Raw genomic sequence first — 22,946 nt, 5'->3', positions numbered from 1 at the left:
GTAAATGTTTCATCTCAGGATACATAAATTATCACAGTCATGACGGTGCAGAAGAGAACATTCAACTCATCGTTTAGAGGTCACTCCAGCAATGATGTGTTATTTTTCTATACATCACAAGTCAAAGTAAACGTCTTCATAGCTAAAAATGAAGTTTGACTGTTATCGTCAAAAAGAAAAAAAAACAGCTAGATAACTATGAGTCAACTTTGATTCATATTTAAAATTCAACAATCATGTCTAATTGTCAAATTGGATGCTAATGATTAATGAATTATACATGGCTGTATCCATTAGTCCCCAGAGACCACTCCTGCATAAAGGGGAGGATAATGTAATTACAGTGGAGAAATAATCAGCTTGTGGCATTAAGAGAGCACTGTACTGCGCAGCCCCAGCCAGGCCTGACTCCAACACATTTCACTGCTGCAGCACCAGCAGCTCTGTGGACTGACACTGACAAACTTGACACAGTGCAAATTGAGGGCCAAAAGATCAGCCGCAATATTGAATGACGACGATTCCAGGAACGCCAAGAGTCACGTTAACGCGCCGGGGGGTCAAGGCTGAAATGCACATATCCCCACGTATCAGATAAACAACTAAACAAAGTACGGATCTTTACTCTGTGAAATGTTTTTTTGCATATGGAACCTCAGGCTACTTCTGTGTATTTGACCAAGGTTTCACAAAGGTGGTTTACCTAAAATACACACCACCACATTATTGTGTTCATTTTGAGCCTGTCCTGTGCAGAATATTGGACATTTGGATATATCAAATCTTAGTTCCCTCAATGGATCTCTACATCCATTCGGTTGATAAAATGCATCACAAATAACTGAGGAAATAAAATTTAATCTCCATTCCTGCTATTGAATTTCAGCAATGAGCCAGTTATTTACCGTGAACTTGCCAGAGGTTCATATTTTAGAATTACCAAGAAACTAAAATCAAGGTGTTACTTTCTTATCAACAATGTCTCGAGATTGATAATATTGCATTTTCTAGATGTTAAATTTGAATTAAAAAGAGCTGAAATAGTGCAAACACCATAATTAATGTTTCTCAGTGACTCTATAGACATATGTATAAAGAGATAACTAAAGCCACAGTGTATTCTCCAGGCCACCTCGGGCTGGGGTGTTAAGTAGAGGCGATGGATTAGCGGGGAGCAGCGCTGCCTTGCTTCTCATTTCTCTTTAGGCCGGGCCGTCAGTAGGCTGATGAGCCGTGACGAGGCCTGACCCCTCCGTGGAGTTGTTGCCATTATGTACAAGTAGTGGGATAATGAAGCATTCATGCTAATGTGGGCCAAGAAGCACATCATCCGCGGCAGTGTAATCCACCACCATCATCCCGACCAACGCCCAGACATCCCCTCCACCCCTGCTCCTGCCGCCAGTCCCCACACCACCACCCCTCCTTTCATATTCATGCCTGTGTGTGTTATCTAATTTCACACATTGCGTACAGTAAACCCACTCTATTATATTTACTTTAACACCTCCGTATACTGTAGAAATCCCCATTTTTTTGTATTCACTTATTCATCTAGTTTGGTTATGTCACTTCTTGCACATTTTTTTTTTCTTTTTATGGACTTATTCTAGTGTTATTCTATTTTGATTACCGCCCCTTTCACACAGAGATTCTGGCATATTTCCTGGTCAGCATTTCCAAAAACAGGAGTGATTCTTCGCACGCGATAAATTCCAGGAACATTTCCATGTGTGTTCATTCACACAGGCCAAAACAATCCAGGCAAGGTGCAAATGATGCATTCGTATAAGGACATGGCAGAATGGTGGTTCAAAAACAGTGTCATGGAAGTGTACAAATAATTACTTGTATTAATATTAATATCCTACAAATATTAGTTAATATTATTATTGATATTGCACATGTTTGAAAGACAATGTTTTTTCAGTATCCTCTTGATTCTCTGCAATACTAAACTGATGAGTCTGTCTTCAAATCCAAGTCGCAGTTGGATTGCATGTCAGCTGACTCTTCTGTATTTGTTTCTAATGTGTAAGCAAAAGCATCTTTCATTACACAGCTGGGCATTTTTTACATGGTAATCTTACAGCTAGGGCTGAATAATTAATCGAAATATTATCAAGATGCAAAATGACTAAGTCTAATATCCCAATTGCCAGATCTGCAATTTTTTGATAAAGGTAGAATGTCTGACAAAATACCATTATGAATGTGTTGTGGTGCTACAGAGATGCACAAGCTGCATTCTCAAGATACAAGAAAAGATGGTTTGGTACAGATCCTAGAAAAAGTCACAACATCATCATCATCATCATCATCATCAATGGTTTCACAAGATTTTAAAATAATATGAAGATTATAATGCAGGAATGATCATTCCCATTAAAAAAAAAAAAACTGTGAATCACACTGAAACTGCAATATTGGTTAAAATAATTTCCATGATTTTTGTGAGTGCCTGTGTAAAAGACGGTCTTTCTTATAATGCTATGAAGATGCTGGAAGACTGCATGTTTCATTACCAGTTAACAACTGCTGCTGTGTATTTGACAAATTGTGATCTGATCCAAAACAAAAGACTGAAACAAGGATTTCCACAGACACAGGCATGAAACAGACACTACCATGTCTGCCCTTGGAGATAAGCAAACTGCTACTCTGTGGGATTTTCCAGGGGCCGGGCCCTTCCAGACTCTGATGTGGGTTCACCGACAGAGGCTGGTGGTCAGTGAATATGTGGCTACCTTGGTTGTGCTGTGCTGACAAAGACTGTGGTGCAGAGTGGAGAGCAAATGAGCTAGAGAGTTCCTTCCCTGCCATCTCCAGCTCTCCCACATGCATCCCTCTCTCCCACAGGATTGATTAAAAGTGACTGGGCCCATTAATACTTTGATACAATGTATCTGTCGCTGGTGACACGGCGGGATGCGTGTTAACAGGGGGGATCATATTTAAAATGGTTCCGCTCAGCACCCAGCAAAGGAATTAAACCTGGCCGCTCGGCGCACTCGTGAGCGCATGCGTTCTCTCATTTACTCTGTCTTCTAAACCTCTCCTCTTCATCTTCTCATCCCTCCGCCCCATCCCTCTCTCCCTCGCTATCCCTCTTCTACGAGTGATTATAAAGGTCTTTAGATCTAAGGAATGAATGAATTACTAAAGGCAAAGACAAGGCTTGTGATTCAGACGCCATGAATGAAAAATTACCCCTTTGTTCCTTTCATCAATTGCATGTCTAATGAAATCAAAATCCCGATCGCATAATCAGAGGAGGGTTCTCCACCCAGAGAGAGACCTGATGTGATTTGTAACCTTTCTTTTCCTAAGTGGAGATTAACACAAATCTCCCTCACATTGTTCGCTGATGCGCAAACGGATGAAGACTGAAAATCTTGGAAATTTGTCATTGAGAAGTCTATCCCCAAACTAGCACCAGCAGGAGAAATGTCCTCGTGCAAACATAGACAAATGTAAGCTGAAAGAATGAGACATAGAAGTCACACAACACAAAGCCAACTAAATTTGAAAGTGTTTCTTTTCTTCTCCGTTTTGGACCTCCTTTGTGGTTAACAGCCATGAAAACAGGACTTTCAAAAATTGTTCTCCAAGGTGTCTTGCATTGTAGCGTGCATGGGGAAAACTGAGATTTTTGAAGACGCTGATGTAGGATCGTCATCTGATCTAGGACATAGCCTCGTGTTAAGCTTGCACAAAGGTGTGTGGATGCTCAATAGCAGACTTCAAGCATTGTAGGGTGTTTTTGTGCGGACGGCAGACTTTTAAAAACAGTCTGTGAAAATGTTTGTGTAATGTAGTGTAGATGGAGCACCAGATTTACCCAACTCAGAGCGGACAGGAACTAAGAGAGAAAACAGGACTCTGCTGGTGTCGATTTCCTAAAACCCGGCCTGGCCTCTTTTTCAGGCCCCCTGAAGCAGGTCTTTCTCTGCCCTGATGACTCCCCTCTATCCACCACTCAAGGTTAATTGTTTGTGGGTTGGAACAACCTCCACCCTGCGTCCTTTGCTCTGTAAACTCCTACATCTTCTCTGCTTTTGACTGATTAACCCGTTCACCGGTGGAGTGGTGGTAGCACCTTGGCCAGGTCTGACAGTGACTGGCCTGGACAGTGCTGGTAGTCCCTGCTGACCGCTCTTTGGCAGTGTACCCACTCTCAGCCAATTAGCTTTAGGCTGAGCGATGGAAACACTGTTCCCGTTTCACAGCCAGTGAAGGACCCCATCTCCCTCTGGGGATCACTTTGCTAATTAGTATTAATTACTCTTAATCTTAACCCCTAAATCCAATCACTGGCTTCGCCTCTGTAAGGATGCCAGACTTGCTCTCTCCAGCCTGCAGTGGTGAGGTTTGCTCGGTGGATCGCTCTATTTTTAAAGCTGAAAGGTGGAAAACCCTGAACCTTAAGATCAAACTGGTCTTTGTTACTGTACCCATAATACCTTGGAGGGTGAAAATTAAATAGGTCAGCCTTACAGCTTTGTAATAGGCCAGGATAAACAATGATTTTTTCATGTGATAATTTCCTTAAGGTGGCATATTTAAGCACGGTACCATTTTTAAATTCCCTGTTTAGTAATTTAGGAAACTAATAGATTTCTCATACGCGCTCATTAAGTCATCACTGTGTATACTATGTGGCAGCTAATTTGCATTAATGAAATATATGGAAAGTAGGTAATGAACCTGTTGGGACCCATTTTTATGATTAATCACAAACTAAAGAGATACAAAATGAATACAGTAATAAAAAGCTACATTGTGCAACCATTAGATAGCTTACCTGCTAATTGTTTATTCCTTTGGGTGGTACATGAAATACGTGACATGCCTCTTTACCTACCATCTTTTCCAATTTTTAAATAAAAAATTAAACATTGTCATTATTGCTTTTAGCACTACAAGTCTTGACTCAAATCCAAAAGGGTTTACAAATGAAACAATCATCTACTGGAAAATTAACTTGGTAAACTGTGTCTGCAGGAGGGTTTAGAGAAATAAAGGAAGTATTTCAAACTGCAGAAGTACTGAAGCTGGTGTAGATCCAGCCTTCGGGGTTATAATGAGGTGAGGACTCTTACCTGTGCTTCCTATGCCCAGCTGCAAGGTGCTGCGGTCCTTCGTCAGTCCGTTGGTTTTGGGACTTGCTGTAGGGGCAACAGTGGCCACCGCTCTGGGCGGCCGCTTGCCCGGGACCTTGACCGTTGTCCTCAGCAAGTCGATCTCCTTCCCGTGCACGTTCTGCATGTAGTCCTGAAGCAAACAAACAAACAAACTTTTATGACAAAAGTATACAGCGGACAATCAAAAGTCTGCACGAGTGAGATTCCAAATATTTCCACATATTTCCTCTACTGATTATTCACTAAGTAGACTAACAACAATCCGGGAATTATGGAGGAACAACAAATTAAAACACTATTCAATTTCCATCTCCACTAGTCACAAGCCATCTCAGACCATCCCCACTAAGTACATGGAGGGTGTGTGATCGTGCAAAATGACTGTAGAACCATTATACATCACCTGTGCCCACGCCATCCCTCCAGATAGAGAGATGTTAGGCTTAATGAATGCAAACAGTCTCATTCTCTTTCAATTTGGCCATTTGATTTGGTTTAAAGCGACTCCCACCCAAATGTGGGAAGCCAAGGTGAAAATCATTGGGCTCAGCAGAAAAACGACCCAGATAGAGGCGAGCTCGGCCTTTGCCGTCCCCCCACCGGCTCCTCTGCTTTATTACCGTGTCATAAAGCACTCATTTCTTTCCCAAGCCTCCTCGCTAATTACCCAGTGAGCGCTCTCATTTCATTTTATTGCTGGAATTAACAGCCAGATCGAAGCGTGCAAAGCTATTAAGATGTGTGATTAAGCCACATTCAATTAGTTTCTACAAACAATTTAATTGATGTAGCAGATAGAATTAACAGAAGGTGATTGTGTGGATGGCTTGGCTGACTGCGAAATTAAAGGTTCCCCTCTTCCACTCTCTGTCTGCCTCCCTCCCTCTCTCTCTCTCCCTCTCTCTCTCTCTCTCCTTTTCTCCCTCCCTCTCTTTCTCTTTCCCTTCTCCCTTGCTTTCTTACTCTTTCTCTGCTCCACTGCTCAGAATGGGTTTGAGCTGTTATGGTACTAATGTAACTGTCTCTCCTATTTCACCTCCCTCGGTAAGTCAACAGATTCATAGATTCATAGATTGCCCCGATGACCTGTAATAGCTATAATGATCAAGAGATAGCCTGTTCAGTCATTTACATACATTACTGTAGCGCTACACTGCACTGCTAATAACGGCTTGTAAATTAAAGCGCTAACGCACTGTCAATACAACAAGGCCACACGTGGAGATCGCATCCATAAATGTTGGCGATGTGTTCAGTGTCAAAGTTTGAGTTGTGTCATTTGTAACGCTGCTGCTGAAGTCACTAATAAAATATTTTCAGAATTTCAGATTGACTGAACTTTCCAAACGTGGGATAGATCTGTAAGCCAAGGAGGGGCGGGGGGGTGAGAAGACTGAGTGAGAGTGATGGGGAGGATTAAAGGGAGTTGGTGGAAGACGGGCAGGGCATTTCTGTATGTGGTGCCGGGCTCCTGAGCTGTCTGCTGCCAGCCAGCCGAGTGTTTAAGAGGTATTAGCGGCCCAGCGGGATTCTGACAAAGATGGATGTGGGAGGCTGGTCAGGCTCTGCTGCCATGCGGTGAGAACCATTATAAATACAAGCCAGCGTGGTGTCTGGGCGCGGCGGGCACGCAGCAGCGCAGCCATGTCTCCATTAGCCAGCGCCAGGGATGGGCACCACGGGGGGGCAGAGATGACCACTAGGACACCCCGTCCCTTCATCCCCACCACTACAGTCACAGGGCTGGCTAACATAGCCGCTCCATACAGGGATAATGCTCTGTGTCTCTGTAGCTGGGAAATCATAAACCTGTATGGTTGCATTTCAATTCAGTGCAGCAGCGGTGAATGTAATTGAGATCAAGAGAATCACTGCTCAGTGGCTGAAAAAGTCCTGTTTTAAAACCTACGGCACCCTAGTGTCCAAACAGAAGTACAACAAAATACACAGGGCCGATTGGGAAAGAAGCGTGGAGACTCACATGTAAACTGGGGTGGTAAGTGAGGACGCCATTATCACACAGTGTGACGTATTTCTTTTTCCACTCCTTGTTGAGGGACTTGCCACTTCGCTTCAAAAGGATTCCCTGTAAGAGATAAAGCATCATGGTGAGCATAACCGCTGTTACGAACAGCATGGTGGAAGATATGGGCCAATGCAGTCATTAAATACTATAAAACAGCCCCTATTATGGTAATTATTATAGCTTTGTTATGTTCATTACGTCTATTTGCATTGCGATAGTATGTCACAGAGTAAACAAAAGGTTAGTTAAAGTGTCAATTATGGCGTCAGTACACATATGAAGTACAGATAACAGTGTCACATGGCAGGAGACGTGAGAATATAATTGTCTTTATCTCTAGCCGCTCACCCTTCATTCTTAGTTACAACATGATGGCTCACGGGTTAAAAATAAGGCAGTTTTTGTATGGCGATAACTTGAACTTTAATAGCTGGCCAGGTTCCTCTGAAACTGTGTCCATTCAGAAAGTGAGACAATCCAATTTGCCAGACCTCCTCCCTGCATTCATACACATAACATGCCGAACTCTGGAAGACCTCTCAATCCTGGGATTAGGGAGTGTGATCTCCCCTCTTCAAAGCTCAATCAGCTCTCTTTCTATTATACTTTATCTTCTGGGGCCTTTAAGGGTCTCAGATGGTTTCCTTATCTGCTGAGTAAATCCACCGGTAAACAATGCAGTTCCTCTGCTGGAGGTGACCAAACGCTGAGTGCTAGGGCCAGGAGGCTCTCTGGGGTTAAGGATTGAGGAGGGGCACGCTTAATTAGGGGATTAAGTGGGGGGAATGTTTGTGCTTTTGCAGCCAGGGTTTGTGTGTGTGTGTGTGTGTATGTGTGGTAAAAAGGGGGGCTGAGGGGGGCTCTGTTTTGCTAGCCAGGCCCATCCTACAGGGCTTTAATCCTGATTAACACATCAGGAAGAGCTGACCCTCGGTGACCTGGGCACCAGGCTGTTTGCTGACAATCATCCTAATCCTAACCCTGCTTGATCTGGAGGGCTGACTCCTGACTCCTGGTCGCATGCTGGGGCCCAGACTGTGGAACTTTTTATGTCCTATTATATACCTGCCTGTGCACAACCCTGTGTGAAGCGGGACTCTAATCATTACCCAAACATTAAGGCTCACAAAAATTTACAGAGGCAGCACAGAATAATGTTTCCGGAGTGCTATCTTTCCCAGATCAAAAGTAGTATTCTATTGGAAACATGTTTAACACACAAGGGTCAATATTTCTAACTACTTGTTGCTAAAGCTTGACTTTTTATTTTGAAGATCCCAGACAAATGAAGAACAACTTGTTGACTAAACTGACTAAGAAATAAGAGCTAAATTTACACGTATTTTTTTATGTGAGAAAGCTGTAGTTAATTGATTTTTTTTTTTCAGATATTGGTACTTTTATTAATGTTTCAGGAAGAACCATTTTTAAAAATCATGTTCTCCAATAGATTGTTGCCAACTGCCCGTACCGCTCACAATTTGGTCAATAAAAGAACTGTAAACACTTTTAAATGGTTTTCTAATCATACAAAGCAAATGATCCAGTTAGAGGGCCTCTGGCAATTTCATAATGCATGTTTTACAAGCAAATATGTTGCTTATCTTGTGGCCTTATTGAAGCATACACAAATCTATACACACAATCAGCGTGGAGGCCTCATAAATTTATCAGGGGTGTTAAAGCAGATCAATAAATGTACAAAAACAATAATGTGAAAATCTTTAGATGTATGGACTAATTTTTCACTTGCATTTGAATGCTGGCCTATCACGGCTGCAATAAATCACACATAAACTGTGTCACTCTCAGTAATTAAACCTTACACGGTGATTTAAGATCATTTAGCGTGATTGTTTTATTGTTTGCCAAAGTGGATTCATTGAGCAGCGGTGTTCTTGATGAGAGTTTGGTGGAAATAATAATTTAACACTTTCTGACAAAAGGCAACATGCGCAGAGCTTTCTGCCTCCCACTCACCACCGGCACTCTCCAACACTGACAAACAGAAACACACACACACACTCACACACACACACACACAAAAAGAGATCACGGTGCGCAGCCTGCACGACATAAGGAAACAGGCTGATCGTCAGACGCGCTCTCTGTGTCCAGGCAATTGTCATATCTACAGAGCGGAGATAGTGTCTCTCCCTTCTATTGTGAAAGCACTAGGAGAAAAGCTGCATCCTGCCACTGTGGCTGAGTGATAGGCTGGCCTTTTGTGACAGACCAGAGAGCAAGGGGGGGAAAAAAGAGGGGTGGGGGGGCTCAAGAAGAAAAGCCCAGTGTTGGCAGCTCCTCAGCAGTGAGTACATTGTTATCCTTACTCGGTATTTTTATAGATGGGACGGGGTAGGAGCAGGGGAGGGGGACATGACAGTGTGTAATTTGCCCCAATAGGGAGGGGTGGAAGTTGTGGGGTTTGGGGGGTGAGGGGGGCTGGAGTGGTAATTAAGCCCACATTGACACTTTGATCTTCTTGATTGTGCATTTGACTGGCCTGCAGATCAGCTAGTTGCCCCCCTACACACACACACACACACACACACACACACCCCAAAGGCCCCATATACATCCTCCCACCTCCAGCTAACTCCCCCCTGACCAAAAACCCCTTTGTGGGTAAAGGGGAATGGCTGTTGCTCTTATCTTATTGTCCAAAGTTGCTACGATACCCAGGGAAATGGGCCCCTGACTTCAGAAGGCGGTTCCCCCCCTAATCTATTGGAGAATAATGGGGGGAGTTTACTGTAAAGATTGCTTAAAGGGGATTCTTTCTGATTTCTCCTGCTCACCTGTGCCTGCTGAAAGCCTCAGACCTATCAGAGGCAGTTGCACTAATCCTCACAGAAACCTGAATCATTTGCCGAAATCGAATGAAAAAGTTTCTATTCTGTTCTAAAACCTGTGAGTGTTTTTATGAACTCACTGCACAAATATAACCCTAACATACACTCCTTCGCTCAAGATTCAGCCGTGCATCTATCCATTCCTCACACTTTTTATATTAACATTTGACACCGTAAACAGATGCATCAACAGACGCAGAGGATTTTTAATTGTTGTTCCCTAAAAGCGATATTTGCTGATTGAGTGGAAGGGCTTGGAAGCATCGTCCAGCCATGAGTGCACCTGGCCAGAGCCTTGGCAATTTTTACTGGAAAAAGAAGAGAGTGAGAAGGCTTGGCTTAACATTTTTTCAAAAAGGACATTATCTTTGACCATTCCGACGATTTGCAGGTAAAGAGGATAATATAGGGATGCTGACCCATCTTGAAAGCCCTCACATAATCACGAGTGAATAGTAATCAGGGTGTCAATTACTTCTCCTTCGGTTGCAGTTAGACCTTTGGAAATGGCACTTGCTCGGATGTATAATTCACTGCTCTGGATTACCTGCCTAGCACAACTCTTACTTTTAAAGAAATGGAGAGAATACTGGCAAAAATCAAATGGGAAAAAAAAATTAACTATTCTAAAGTAGTTAGGACACATATTACTCCAGGCTCAGAGGATGTAAAAAAATCCATGTAGCATTGTAGGGAGAGTTAAGATGCTTTGTTCTACCTGTTCAGTGTTTATTAAGATATTAAATATGAAACAATAAAAGAGCATTGGCATTTTGACACTATCTTTAAATACATAATCAGTGCACAAAGCAAAACATGCAGTGGATAATACTGAGATACAACTCAAAAAGCAGCTACTCTCAGTCGAGAGGTTAAAGACAATATCTATTGCATTCTTCAGTTAATTATGATTTACGATTCTGGCAGGACACGTTTCCCCACTGGCCATGATTCATATTGCATTGTATTATTAATAAAAATCAGTATTTCACCTGGCAAATGTGTGATTTATACAAACAGGAAATTTACTTTGCTAATGTGCTTTCTGATACTATTCTCACATCTCCCATCCTTGTGTCTCATCTGTACTCGGCTGCACGTGCACTGCTGATGTGGTTGTATTGTTGTGTTATGTCGCCATCTACTGGTTAGAGAGAGTGTGGTCTTGCCCGGCAGCCTGAACAACAGTCCAGCCTTTGTGAACAAATCATAAATACTACATTAACAGAGAGAAAACAGAGAAAGAGAAAGATATTATACTTACCCAGCTAACTATTAGTGCTGTAGATAAACGATTAGAAAAACACTCACCTGTTTGATAGGTATGGCCCTTCCACTGCCTATGCTGTCTGTTTTACTGTCAACGCTCTTTGCTTGTTCACTGGCTTTCCGTGACTGCAAGAAAACAAGAGAGTCAGTCAGTAACTGAAGCGAGACATTAACGCAGAGGCAGAGAGGGGAGTGGGGAGTGAGGTGAGCATGGGAGTGCGTGTGTGTGTGTGTGTGTGTGTGTGTGTGAGTGTGTGAGTGTGTGTGTGTGTGTGCGGGTGTGCTTCTGTGCATGTGTGTGTGTGTGTATAAAGTGTGGGAAAGGAGGCCAGGGGGGTGAGGGTTCGTGTTTGAGTGCTGTTTGCGGTACTGTGAGAGACTCGACATTGCAAAATAAAAGTCTCAAAGAAGCTTGAAATCAACAGACAAGCAGACCAGCGGAACAAACAGCAGTAACACTGACGTGCAAGTATAAAAAAATAAATAAATAAAATTAACAAAATAAAAAATAGACCAAACCAAGACCACACTAGACACAGAAGACCATCTCAACACAGAGGAGACCAAAGACAACCACACATTGAGTCATGACTCAGCCCTGAAAACCACTGGGAGATCCTTCCCTCTGTTTCAGACCCAGAGAGGGTCTTTAGTGGACCTGCAGACCACCTGCTATACCCACTGTAGGTCCACCTGTGCCCTTTTTCATAGATGTACTGACAAGGGCTTTTGTAGCACAGTAAATAAAAGTCAAAGTGAATAAAACGTTAGAGGGAGAGAGGGCAAAATGGTTATTTTACAGGAGACGTCAGTGCATGTAGTTTCCTTCGACCTGCAACCTGTAAAACCTGGAGGGACATCAGGCATGCAGTCAAACATTTGTAAGTGTTAGGGTTAGGAAGGCCAGTAGCAACAATACCACAACAAGTTAAAATGCAACCAAAAAAACAAACAAACAAACAAACAAAAAAAAAACATTTCAAGTTGCTGGTCGTGGCTGTGGAGAAGAAATTTGTCATATTAAACATATTTCATGAAAATAAATCATTTGAAAATAAAGTTTCCCCCCAGACACGAATAAGTAAATGAGGTAGAGGTAGGGACAGACATGAGTGTTTATGGTCTCACTCAGAACATGAGCAATGTCCAATCATCAATGGAGAGAGGTAGAGTCTGAGTTCAAGTAAACCAACTCTGGTTTTATATTTTTTCCAACATTTTATTTTTTTTATGATGATTTTTTTTGTAACTTCTATACAGACACCATACAAAGCAAGTCACAGGTTCACTTCAAAATATTCAACAGATTGAGCCAAACATTGCAGTTCCCACAAAATATAGGATGGACAATAAAGGCATTATTTCATATATTTCTTATATGTATGTAATACTTTTTTATAGAGTACCATTGTAAATAAAATACAATACAAGATATACAGCAGTCTATATTTTGTCAACCCGTTCATGATAGAAAAGCGATTATGCAATAGTTCATAATCTCTGTACCAAAATTAAACTGAAAAGAAGGGAAAATAAATTTAAAAAATGAATATTAACAATGGAATGTGGAGAGATAACTCAAAATTGAAAAGGAAAATTAAGCGTAACTACATTCATACAAGTCGGTGCAACCCAGTTTCATTTGTTATTTACTCTCAGTATAATCTCTCTTTAATACCTCAACACCCTGACACACTACCCTGATTTTTTATGAAGGCCTTCATAAAACTACCCATAGTCACTCTATCTAAAATACCTCAAAGAAAGTACATATATACCACATTTTCAGTTCCATTCAAAGACTTTTCCTGGAAAATAAATAGGAATCAAATAAAACTGATCACGTGAATGTAGAAAATCTTAAAGGAACAGAAAAACACAACTGAGTGTACTTGGCACCTCTAGTCCTTGAGTCCTCATTTATGGCAAAAGGCAGTGTGATGTCATGTAAGGAAGGGGTTTGTCCTTTGGGTGGTTGGATAACAGTTCCAAGAGTGACTTGACTGTACAGTGTTTGTATGGGATGTTTTGAACGAGGGGTCGGGGTGGACGGGGCATTTCCAGAAGAGTCCCTACAGTCTGTCTCACTTCGCAGTATCTGACAGTCTACTGTGAGCCCACACAATCAACTTGAAAACGGGCTCGTCTTTAGGTTGCGTTAGACGCAAAGTCCTACGGTTTTCCATATAGCACATGTTCTATGCATTACCCTGAATGCAATACAGCACTAAGGGTAAAGCAGCAACAAGCTTAAGTCCTCAATCAATTATCTCCTCTCTATTAGGATTGGCAAAGCAGGGGGACTCTTTTTTTAAAACCATCATGCTCTTCTAATTCGGAAGGAGTTGGAAAGCCCTTTTTGTTGAAGAAAGGTTGGAAACAGAAGCACAAATCTGCAAATATTAAAAAACATTTCAGATGGTTATTTTTTTTTTTGTTTTTGTTTTTTGTTTTGTTTCATACGTGGAGATCCAGTAACAACTCAAAGGACTAAAAATATGGAATGGGAAAATAGCAGACAATAATAAATGCGTTTTATGAATATGAAAGAGTGGGGATGGAATGAAGTATAAAAAATGCCAAAATGTTCATCTAAATTCCTCAAGAGTGTGCTTTTCAGCACAAAAAGGGACAGACATCCTGAAGACCTCAGGAAACCTCAGACAGATTACAAAACCTACTCTTTACAGTTACTTGACCATGGAAGCACTAGGAAAAAATAATGTGTAGTGTGCTGACACCTAGTGGCCAAGGATAGGTATGGTAGAAACTGGCTTGAAATGACTGTGACTGGTGGAATTGATTGGTGAGGATGGTGAAAAGACGGAGTGGTAAACCAACGTCTTTCATAGTAAAGCTAAGTTTTATTTTATTTTTTAAAGAAATGGCCCAACTACTGCAGTATGAAGACAGACTCACCTCCACTAATTCAAGGGGCTTTTCAAAGAAACTGAGTTCTTGTCTAATGTGACTGTAGTCAAAATAAATCGGGGCAATAATCTGACCTCAGATGCAATCTGATTTTTACTCTCCAACAGTGATAAATCAATAAATCATAAATTCATTTTCTAGATTTCAAGAGTCCCAGTGCCAGTGCCATGATAACACTAATATGCAAGTGGCAAATATGACTTTTATCGTCCAAACTACACCTGGAGTGTAAATGTTTCCTTCAGTATTTTTGCCATCTGCAATTTTAGAATGAAATATTGAGTGTGTATGGTTAAAGTGAATCTGATACTGTTCCTTTTGAAGAAATCTGTCAAAGTTTGTCTACTGATGACATTAAGGCATATTTTCCTTCTGACCTTTCTTGAAACTCCCAAAAATAAACAGAAAAGTGTATTACTTACAAGAGTGTGGTTAGAAAATGACAGGTTTTTGAATGCTGACCTGCCAAGCATCAGTGAGTAGCCGGACTTTTGGAGAGCTTGTACTTTTACAGAGAAATTAATCCATTTTTAGAGACTGACAAAGCGAGGAAATGGATAGCTTTGACATTATTCGGTTGATGCTGCTATGTCGCCTTTCTTTTGTAAAAACGGCAAAAAATGAAAAAAGTTGGCACTGCAAGTCTTCCTCTCTTTATCCCATTGCACTCTTCAAGTGTCACTGAAGAAATGTTGACATCACCCCGTTAAACCTCCGCCCCTTCCTCCGCCTCCTCCTCCTCCTCCTCCTCCTCCTTTAATCCCTCACCCTCCCCTTTCCGCATCCACCCTCCTCCTCCCTCCCACTCGCTGCTCCTCAGAAGGTCATGAGCTGAAACTCCCGCTCGGCTTGCCACTCCGGCACCCACACTGGGTAGGTGGCGTGCTTCGGCATCTCCATGACGCGGACGGGGAGAGGCTCATTTCTCTGGTGGACATGGTTAGTCACTACCTAGCAGGGAGGGGAAGGGAGAGAACAAGGGGAGCTAGCACACAGCCTGCACTGCTCGGGGCGCCACAAGCCTGCGGCTCCCTCAGCAGCTGGGGAGAGGGTGGAGGCAGTAGGAGAAATAGAAGGGGGGGAAATAGGAGGTTGGGGTTAGAGAGGGAGTTAGTCAGAGAGGGGGAGAGAGAGAGGCTGAGGTAGGACATGGGAGGTCAGAGGGGAGGCAGAGGGGATAGGTGAAGGAAGACAGGTTGAAGGGACGTTTTAGAGGGGAGGAGGGGGCAGTGGAGTTAGGGAGGAACAGCAGAGAAGGTTGGTATGGGAGCAGAGAGGAGGAAAGGGGACAAGAGGCTGGGTGGAAGAAGAGGGCAGAGGCTACAAGTAAAAGACAAGCTTAGGAGGACAGCTGAGGAAAGTAGACTGGTTAGTGCACACATACACTATTGGTTAGAGCAAAGGGCAAATACGACAGGACATGGGGGAGAGAGCGGGCAGACAGGGGTTTGGGAGGTACACTATAAGGGGATGTGGTGGTCAATCTTGGGAGTCAAGATTACATTAGGGCCAGAGAAGGGACTGGACTAAAGGGGAGACGGCTGGGGAGTTTAGCTTGCAGGTTAGCGGCTGTTAGAGCAAGGCTATCTGGGATCTCGGGGGTGGGGGTGGAGGAGAGTGCGAGCATGCATTATTAGTAGCGTGTAAACAGGCCACAGGTCTGGCTCTGGCTTTTAGTTTAGTATGGCCGGGCAGAAGAAGTGGCATTGGCGGGGTGCTGCCTTCGTTCCCCTCAAAGGGAAGTCACTGCAAAGAAAGGATCTAGTAAAAATAAGAAGGGTAGGGGGGAGGGAGGCCAAAGATTTAGACAGAGCAGAGGGCCCAGTTTGTTATGAGCAAGATGAGCAACTTAACCCTTGTGCATTTATTTCCAATTAGAAAACAGTAAGTACATAAAAAGAGCTGACATTTTTTTTTCCACAGTGCTTAGCTTTGATATTTGCTTTTAGAGAAAGTTTTTTTTTTTTTTTTTTTTTTTTTTTTTAGTTTTTGTTTTTTGTTTCTAGGAGGGGAAGGGTCTATAAAGTTGTTTTTCTCCTTTGCCCATTGTGCTGTGTGTACAAGACACTTTTGTGCCTGCATCGGAGGCAGGAGAGGTGGCTTGGATGACGATTTGAGCTACCTGTCTCCCTCTGGTGGACAAAGTGCGCTTGGCAGTATGCCTTCTAGTAGTGTGAGTGGGTGTTGCTTTGCATCAGCTGCCGCATACTTACTGTGAAAATGTTGGAGCGGCGCTTTGACTGCTTGCGGATGGGCGTGGGCGTGTTGGAGGCAGCGATGGTCTCAATGCGCATCTCCCGCTGACTTATGCTGGGGGTGGAGGGAACAGAGGAGGAGTAGTCGCTGAATGCACCCCCACCGTTGGCCGCCTGGGGAGGGAGAGAGATGAAGAGGAACCAACAGCATCAGAGGGAGAGAGAGACAGAGAGAGAGAGGGAGAGACAGAGAGAGAGAAAAGACAATCAAAGTCAGAGTGAGAGCCAGAACAGAAATGGGAAAAGGAGAGGGAATAAAAACAAATGCCATATAAGCAGGTCAATTCAGGAAATTTCAGTACGGTACGTCCTATTCATAGCCTTTGTACCACAAATAGAGGCAGTGGGAAAAAAAGGTGTAAATCTACGTAAAACTGTCAGAAACAACAAGAGAGCAAAGTAAGGTCAGGCAATATGGACAAAATCAAATATCATGATATCTTTTACTAAATACCTCAATCTGGATATTTTGATGATACTGTGGGCATTTGTAGACTAATGGTGCTTTCATAACATATTTGCATACAACAGATTTTGATCAACAAATCATTATTAATGTGGATATGATGACCAAGCAGGGAGAGGCACATAATGAAACAGCTACAACAGACTAATGAGTTCAGAAAATTGCATCCTTCTATTTCCATAGTATCAATATAGCGCCCAGCCCTAACGTGAGTAAATACATCTTCGCTAAGTAAACAGAGTTTAATTGGTAACCAGTCTTACCTGATTAATGTGAACCGAGGGGATGGATGCAGCGGGGACTGATGAGTGGCTGGGAGAATTAGGGAGAGATTTGCACGGACCAATAGAAAGCTGTTGCTTTTTCCTCAGGGCCACAACCTTCTGAGCAACTAGAAGAGAGAGTGACAATGTGACAGATCAAAGGCTTGCACATTAATCCTGTTAAAACTTCCTTGACAGAATTAATTTGCTTTAAAAGAAATACACTGGCATGAGAATAGACAGCAAAATTATACAAGTGGTCACACTATGTTACTTTGTGAAATGCACTAGGCTGAGTGACAGTAAGTGACTGGCATTATCTCAGAAGAAATGATATGGACCAATCTGCCAAACCTGCAGTGCATGTTATTTATCTGGGAGACTCACTTCAGCCTGACATCAGAGTTCAAGGTATTCAATGCAGCTTCACTGTAAGCACACTGGATTTTGTTTAAATTAAAAAAATGTCTCACAAATGCACATTGTGTGTGTCCTTGAGGCCTAATGAACATGTTGAAAGCAAATCCGACCTCAAACATTTGTGAAGCCTTTTTTTTTTTTTTTTTTTTTGCATGCTTTAAAAGTTGCATTGTTTACATTGGTGTGTGCAGTGTGTCGCCCACATGTTCATAGTGCTGAAGTACATGTTATGTAAACAAAACAGGACCTGGTTCTCCTAGTGTGCACAATAGCGCCACTAGTGGTCACAAACTAGACTGGGCACCTTTAAGAAAACAGGGCGGGCTGCACCCATGGTCATGAGGATATATGCATACTGCTCTGGATTGCATGCTAAACTGATGAAATTTTATTGTCGGTGCTATTGCATCATGTGGGATGTTTTAACTCAATGAATTTTCCACATTTTATTTATTTTCCATCTGAACATATTAGATAATGCTACATTTAGGGCAGCTGTAAACAAAGCCTGGCTATACATGATTGTATTATATGCTGACACCTTCACAGGTACAGATATTGTTTCAATGTTTAAAGACTTACACATCAGAGGCAGAGAAAAGCACTACAGAAACAGACCATTTGCCATTTGTCATCAGACACTATTCTAACTTGATCCAGCTTGCCAGTGCAAACAAAAACTTTTTTTCCTTCAGACGAGCAGCACACTAAGATCAGATTCAACATAATAACCCTAAGTGCGAATAAAGCTCAGCAAAGCAGTTGAATCCAACTCCAACACAAAAACAGAGCCATATGAGCACATAATCAAAACCATTTGTTTTCCAATCAGGTAATAAACAATATACTACAATATACTATATGGTAGCTTATACAGATCTCCTGAGAAGAGGGTGCCACCATTTCCAAAGAAAATAATAATACAATATGACATTGGCAAAATTAGTCTGTCATTCACTGAGCTTCACGGTGTGCTGTTAGCCAAATGAGACTATTGTCACCATCTGAGGAGACCTGATTTGCCATGCAGTTGATGCAACCCATCATTTAATTCACAGCACACTCAAGTGAGGGACTGGGTGGGGTGAGGGAGCGGGAGGGAGGTGTTGTTCAGGGCTGCGTGATGTGAATTAGCAGTGAGGGAGAGAGAGATGATTTCAAGTTGTGCTGACAGCTGGGACTATATCGCGCAGCTGCCTGCTGCAGCATAGCAAATAGGGAGAGAGGGCGAGAGTGATACAGAGTGAGTTCTCCAGACAGCGAGCACTCCTTCATGTCTTTTAATTATTTCAAATAGGGCTTCAGGAAGCAATTAAGGCAGGGAGGGAAGACAACGTGCCTGCGCATCAACAGTCAATGAAATGCAAAGTGAACGCGGTGTTACATATTCAGATGTTTTGTGAGGCGATGACAGCCTTTCAGAAGCGCTGCAGTCTTCAGGGGAAACGTGCTTTAGATGAAACAGTTGAGTCTTCAAATGACAGTTTCATAACTTCAGTTGTGGATTCAGGAGAAAGCCCCAGAGTTTCCAGATAATTGATCCTTTTAATTATGAGACATTAAAGAAGTATTACACCTATTATGCAGCTGAATATTAAATGGTGTCTGGCTTAGGGCTCTACAATTAATTGTGTGTAATCATACATATGATTTAGGCTCCTACAAGTAATAACTGTAGAATTTGTCAAAAAGACATAAACATTTAATTTCATTTAATTGAGAATGTCCCTGTTAAATAAAGTGCTACCATTAATGTTTGACAGTATTTACAAACTGCACTGCCAATCACAGCAGTTTGGCAGAGAGCGTAGCCGTAGAGGATATTCATTTCTATGCATGTCCTCCACTCCAATTGAAAGAAGCATGCAAAGGCAGGTGGATTATTAATGTTGCTGGCAGTCACTCAAATATTTTATTATTAGCTTGGGGCTGAAGAGACAAGATTTCTCACCTCCCTAATTATTGAACTAATTGAGCACAAACTAGCCATTCTAGTCACTTGTAACCACCAGAGTGAAACAAGAAAGTTGCTGAGATGAAAATGAGTTGAAAATGCTGATCCAGGTTCCAAGACAAGTGGATCCTCAGCAACTCTGGAGGAAGACTTGACTGATGAACTGTTTGAGAATCCCGCACTGATTCAAGATGGTCCAAATTGGATCATCTGACTTAAATTGAGAAGATGATGGTGAAAAATTTCTGTCCCAGTTGTGCTCATATCTTTTTCCTCACATACTGACGCGTTGGCTGGGCCAGCAGCTCTGGTACTTATTTCCAAATATCAGCAAGTAACCTACAGTCATTCCAAAAAAAAATAATCAGCCCCTTGGAAAATGGTGAAAAGGTGGTAAGTTTAAATTTTGGAAATGTGGGTAGCCTGGTGCAAATTTGATGTATTTGAGAGAAGATATACAGCCTTTGCATATTTTGGTTTTACCTTGAGTGTAGCCTCATAATATGCAAATACTGTGAACCACCTTCATTCAACCTTGGTAATCTTTGAAAAATGATGTACTCTGCTACAACCAATCTGTGCAGTGCCTCACAAGCTATAATGGTCTCAGGTGCTAGTAGGGATAACTGAGTGACGTCTACCACTTTCTGAACTTTCTGTCATGTTCATACTGCAGATACCGCCTCCTTTCAGGCCAGTATCTAGTTTGTTTTCCATGCAGGCCCCTCTCACCATCCTGGAAGACTCTCTCCACATTCAGGCCGTAGGTGGAGCAGGTCTCATAGTATGTGGAGCGTTTCAGGTCATTTGACAGCTTTCTGGCCCGTGAGTCATCAATCACTCTGGGGTTGGCAGCACTGATGGCATCTGAGAGAAAATGAGTCAAAAACAATATGTAACCTCCAAAACATCTCTCAATCATATAATTTACTGTGATGTGATGAAAACAAAAACAGATTTCCAGTGTTTAAGTATGCAGTTCTGTTATGGAGGAGAGCGCTGTCTTGGTAAGGCTTTATATCAGCTGTAGGCAAAACACCTTGTGTTCCCACGAGGACCATGGGGACCTCAGCTGTGTTCCTGTAGCTTGATAGGCGCAAGAAGTAATTGTACACAGTCTGGAAGCTGATCTCATCCTCCAGGCTGAAGACAAAAACCACCGCATCCACCCAGGCAGCAAACTGAGGATAGAGCAGAGGTGGCATGTTCAAGCACTGCAAAACACAAGCTGTCTTCTCATTAAGGAGCGAGCACGTTCACACAAATGTTTGAGACTGAATCACCTGCATAAGAAAAACTGCATTCGCTTGTGGTGTGCATAAAATGTCTTGGCATCATGGATTGACAGCATTAGTCGACTATTTGACAGCACAGTACACGCTCAGCATTTGCACCGCCTTCCCATTAATATTTCAGCCTTCTGTCTTGCATGGCCTTGCATGGAAAACATATAAGGGCCAGCTTCAAGAGGGCTCACAAAAGTTAATATTTATTTCCTGAACTACCTGAAATGTAACTGTTATTCATTCCCCGATGAAACTTTTGAATTAACAGGACTGTTATTTTCATGCTATCTCAGTGGATCAACAAATTAGTCAAACTTAATGAATAACGTTTGCTGTTATTATGGCTCTCTTAGTGGCATGAAAAAAGAGATTACTACTGATTTTCTGTGTTTGGAAGCCACTGACACTCAGGGTCCACATAGAGACAGAAGGGGGCAGTGTAGTAACGCCTACATTTTGAGTATCTTGTTTTAAGACAAAAGTTGCTGGTTTCTAGAGAGAATATCAATGAATGACCAAATACTACTACTGAATCCTTATCTGTTTTTTTTTTTTTGTTTTTTTTTTACATATCCACTGCTTTCATGGTCCAAAGTCTTGGGATTTTCTTAATCACACACATGCACAGTATCTGTATAGTTCATAATGGAGGAAAAGAGAGGTTTCCCTTTGAGTTAAACAAGTAAATTATAAACACCTTAAGTTGTTAAAAAAAAATGGCTAAGGAAAACCCAGAGTATGGCTAACACTGACAATCAAGCGATCCCTTTTCAACCGTGTCACCCTGTTCTTCATTGAGTTTTCACATCTAGGTGGACCCCTGTGGGGAATGAATGGCAAACAGAGCCTCAAAGCCTCAGCTATGCTCAGCCTCCTGTGTGTGGGAATGTAATGGAGGCCTTTAATTATGTTGCTAATTATACAGACAGCTGACAACTGAGCCAAAGTAATTTCTATTCCCTAAACTCGCCAAGCATAATGCAAGCATAACTCACAGCCTTGCTGGGCAGGTGTCAATCGCTGCTTATCAAAAAGCGTGGCCAATGCACGCTGAGATTTATGTGTGACAAGCTGCTTAAAATTAAGTGAATGAAGTCATGAGCGAGCCTGTTTGCATTCCCACATTCAGACTTTAGATTCTGCAACCAAGACGCATCGCATGACAACACCACCTTACCTTCATTCAAAACAAATCCAGTAGTTTTGAGGATATCTGCACTAGAGCTCACGATACAATACACATCAGGATGTATGAGTCATGATGCAGTTGTCATTTCAATACATTTCATTACTTTATAGAAATACCTGAAAATGTTTAAACAGAACGTAAAATACAACCTATTGCATAAGACCTGGATAGACGAATAAAATACGAACTTGAAGTCATTATGAATCCAGACTAATGTCACGGGTGGTGAAACAGTAAAAACATAAAACGCCCAATGTTAAAATCCATTTGAGCCCGTGGTGGAGCGGTGGATAGACCGTGGCAAACATGGCTTGAGTGCAAACGAGGATAACAGTGTGATGGCTGCTCTGTCATTACAGGAGGCTGGAGCCCCGGGATGTTCTTGCTCATTTGGAAAGGCATGAAATAGTATGACCAACAGCGACAGTATGTTTCCCTAAGCAGACGATGAGGACTTGGCAAAGCACACCTGTGTGAAATATTAAGAGATATAGGGCAACTGTTTCATCCATACTAATAGGATGATTAGGTGCTGTGTTGTGTCTGGCTGCAAAAAAATTGCTTTTGGCTGGGTTTAACCACCGATCTGTTGCCATCCCTTAAGTGCTTTAGGAAGAATGACCACAAAGCACCGCCGCGCTGTTCAAAACAGTCCAGCAGTGAAATAATGGTCCATCGCTGGTCTCTCTACCATCTCTGGCTCCATGCTGAAGTTCTGTAGTGGCTTCTGCGTCGTCAGGGGACGCATCTTACAGCCTGAGCGTAACAAACATTGGTTTAGAGTCAGTGTCCGTACCTGCAATTCTGGAGGCCCGCCTTCATCTCTGATCAGAAGAAGGTAGCTCTGCCCATCCACGACTATTTCTTTCTTGAACCGTCCACCTGAGA

The 22,946-nt window shown here is 42.3% G+C and overlaps 1 protein-coding gene across 3 annotated transcripts in view; it reads right to left on the bottom strand.

The window, feature by feature from the left end:
• Positions 1–22,946, bottom strand: part of agap3 (ArfGAP with GTPase domain, ankyrin repeat and PH domain 3) — a 125,663-nt gene that overhangs the window by 35,479 nt on the left and 67,238 nt on the right. For all 3 annotated transcript variants that reach the window (XM_030074030.1, XM_030074031.1, XM_030074028.1), the window contains exons 4-11: positions 22,855–22,940; positions 20,623–20,764; positions 20,316–20,450; positions 17,210–17,337; positions 16,439–16,594; positions 11,337–11,420; positions 7,126–7,230; positions 5,103–5,274 (exon numbers count right to left, since the gene is read on the bottom strand). In XM_030074030.1, the coding sequence (XP_029929890.1) occupies positions 5,103–5,274; positions 7,126–7,230; positions 11,337–11,420; positions 16,439–16,594; positions 17,210–17,337; positions 20,316–20,450; positions 20,623–20,764; positions 22,855–22,940 (1,008 nt within the window). The remainder of the gene's footprint in view (positions 1–5,102; positions 5,275–7,125; positions 7,231–11,336; positions 11,421–16,438; positions 16,595–17,209; positions 17,338–20,315; positions 20,451–20,622; positions 20,765–22,854; positions 22,941–22,946) is intronic.

Source organism: Myripristis murdjan, chromosome 17, assembly GCF_902150065.1.
Source record: "Myripristis murdjan chromosome 17, fMyrMur1.1, whole genome shotgun sequence".
NCBI classification, from domain to species: Eukaryota; Metazoa; Chordata; class Actinopteri; order Holocentriformes; family Holocentridae; genus Myripristis; species Myripristis murdjan.
Note: the sequence above shows the minus strand (reverse complement) of the source record. Positions and strands in the feature narration are given on the sequence as shown.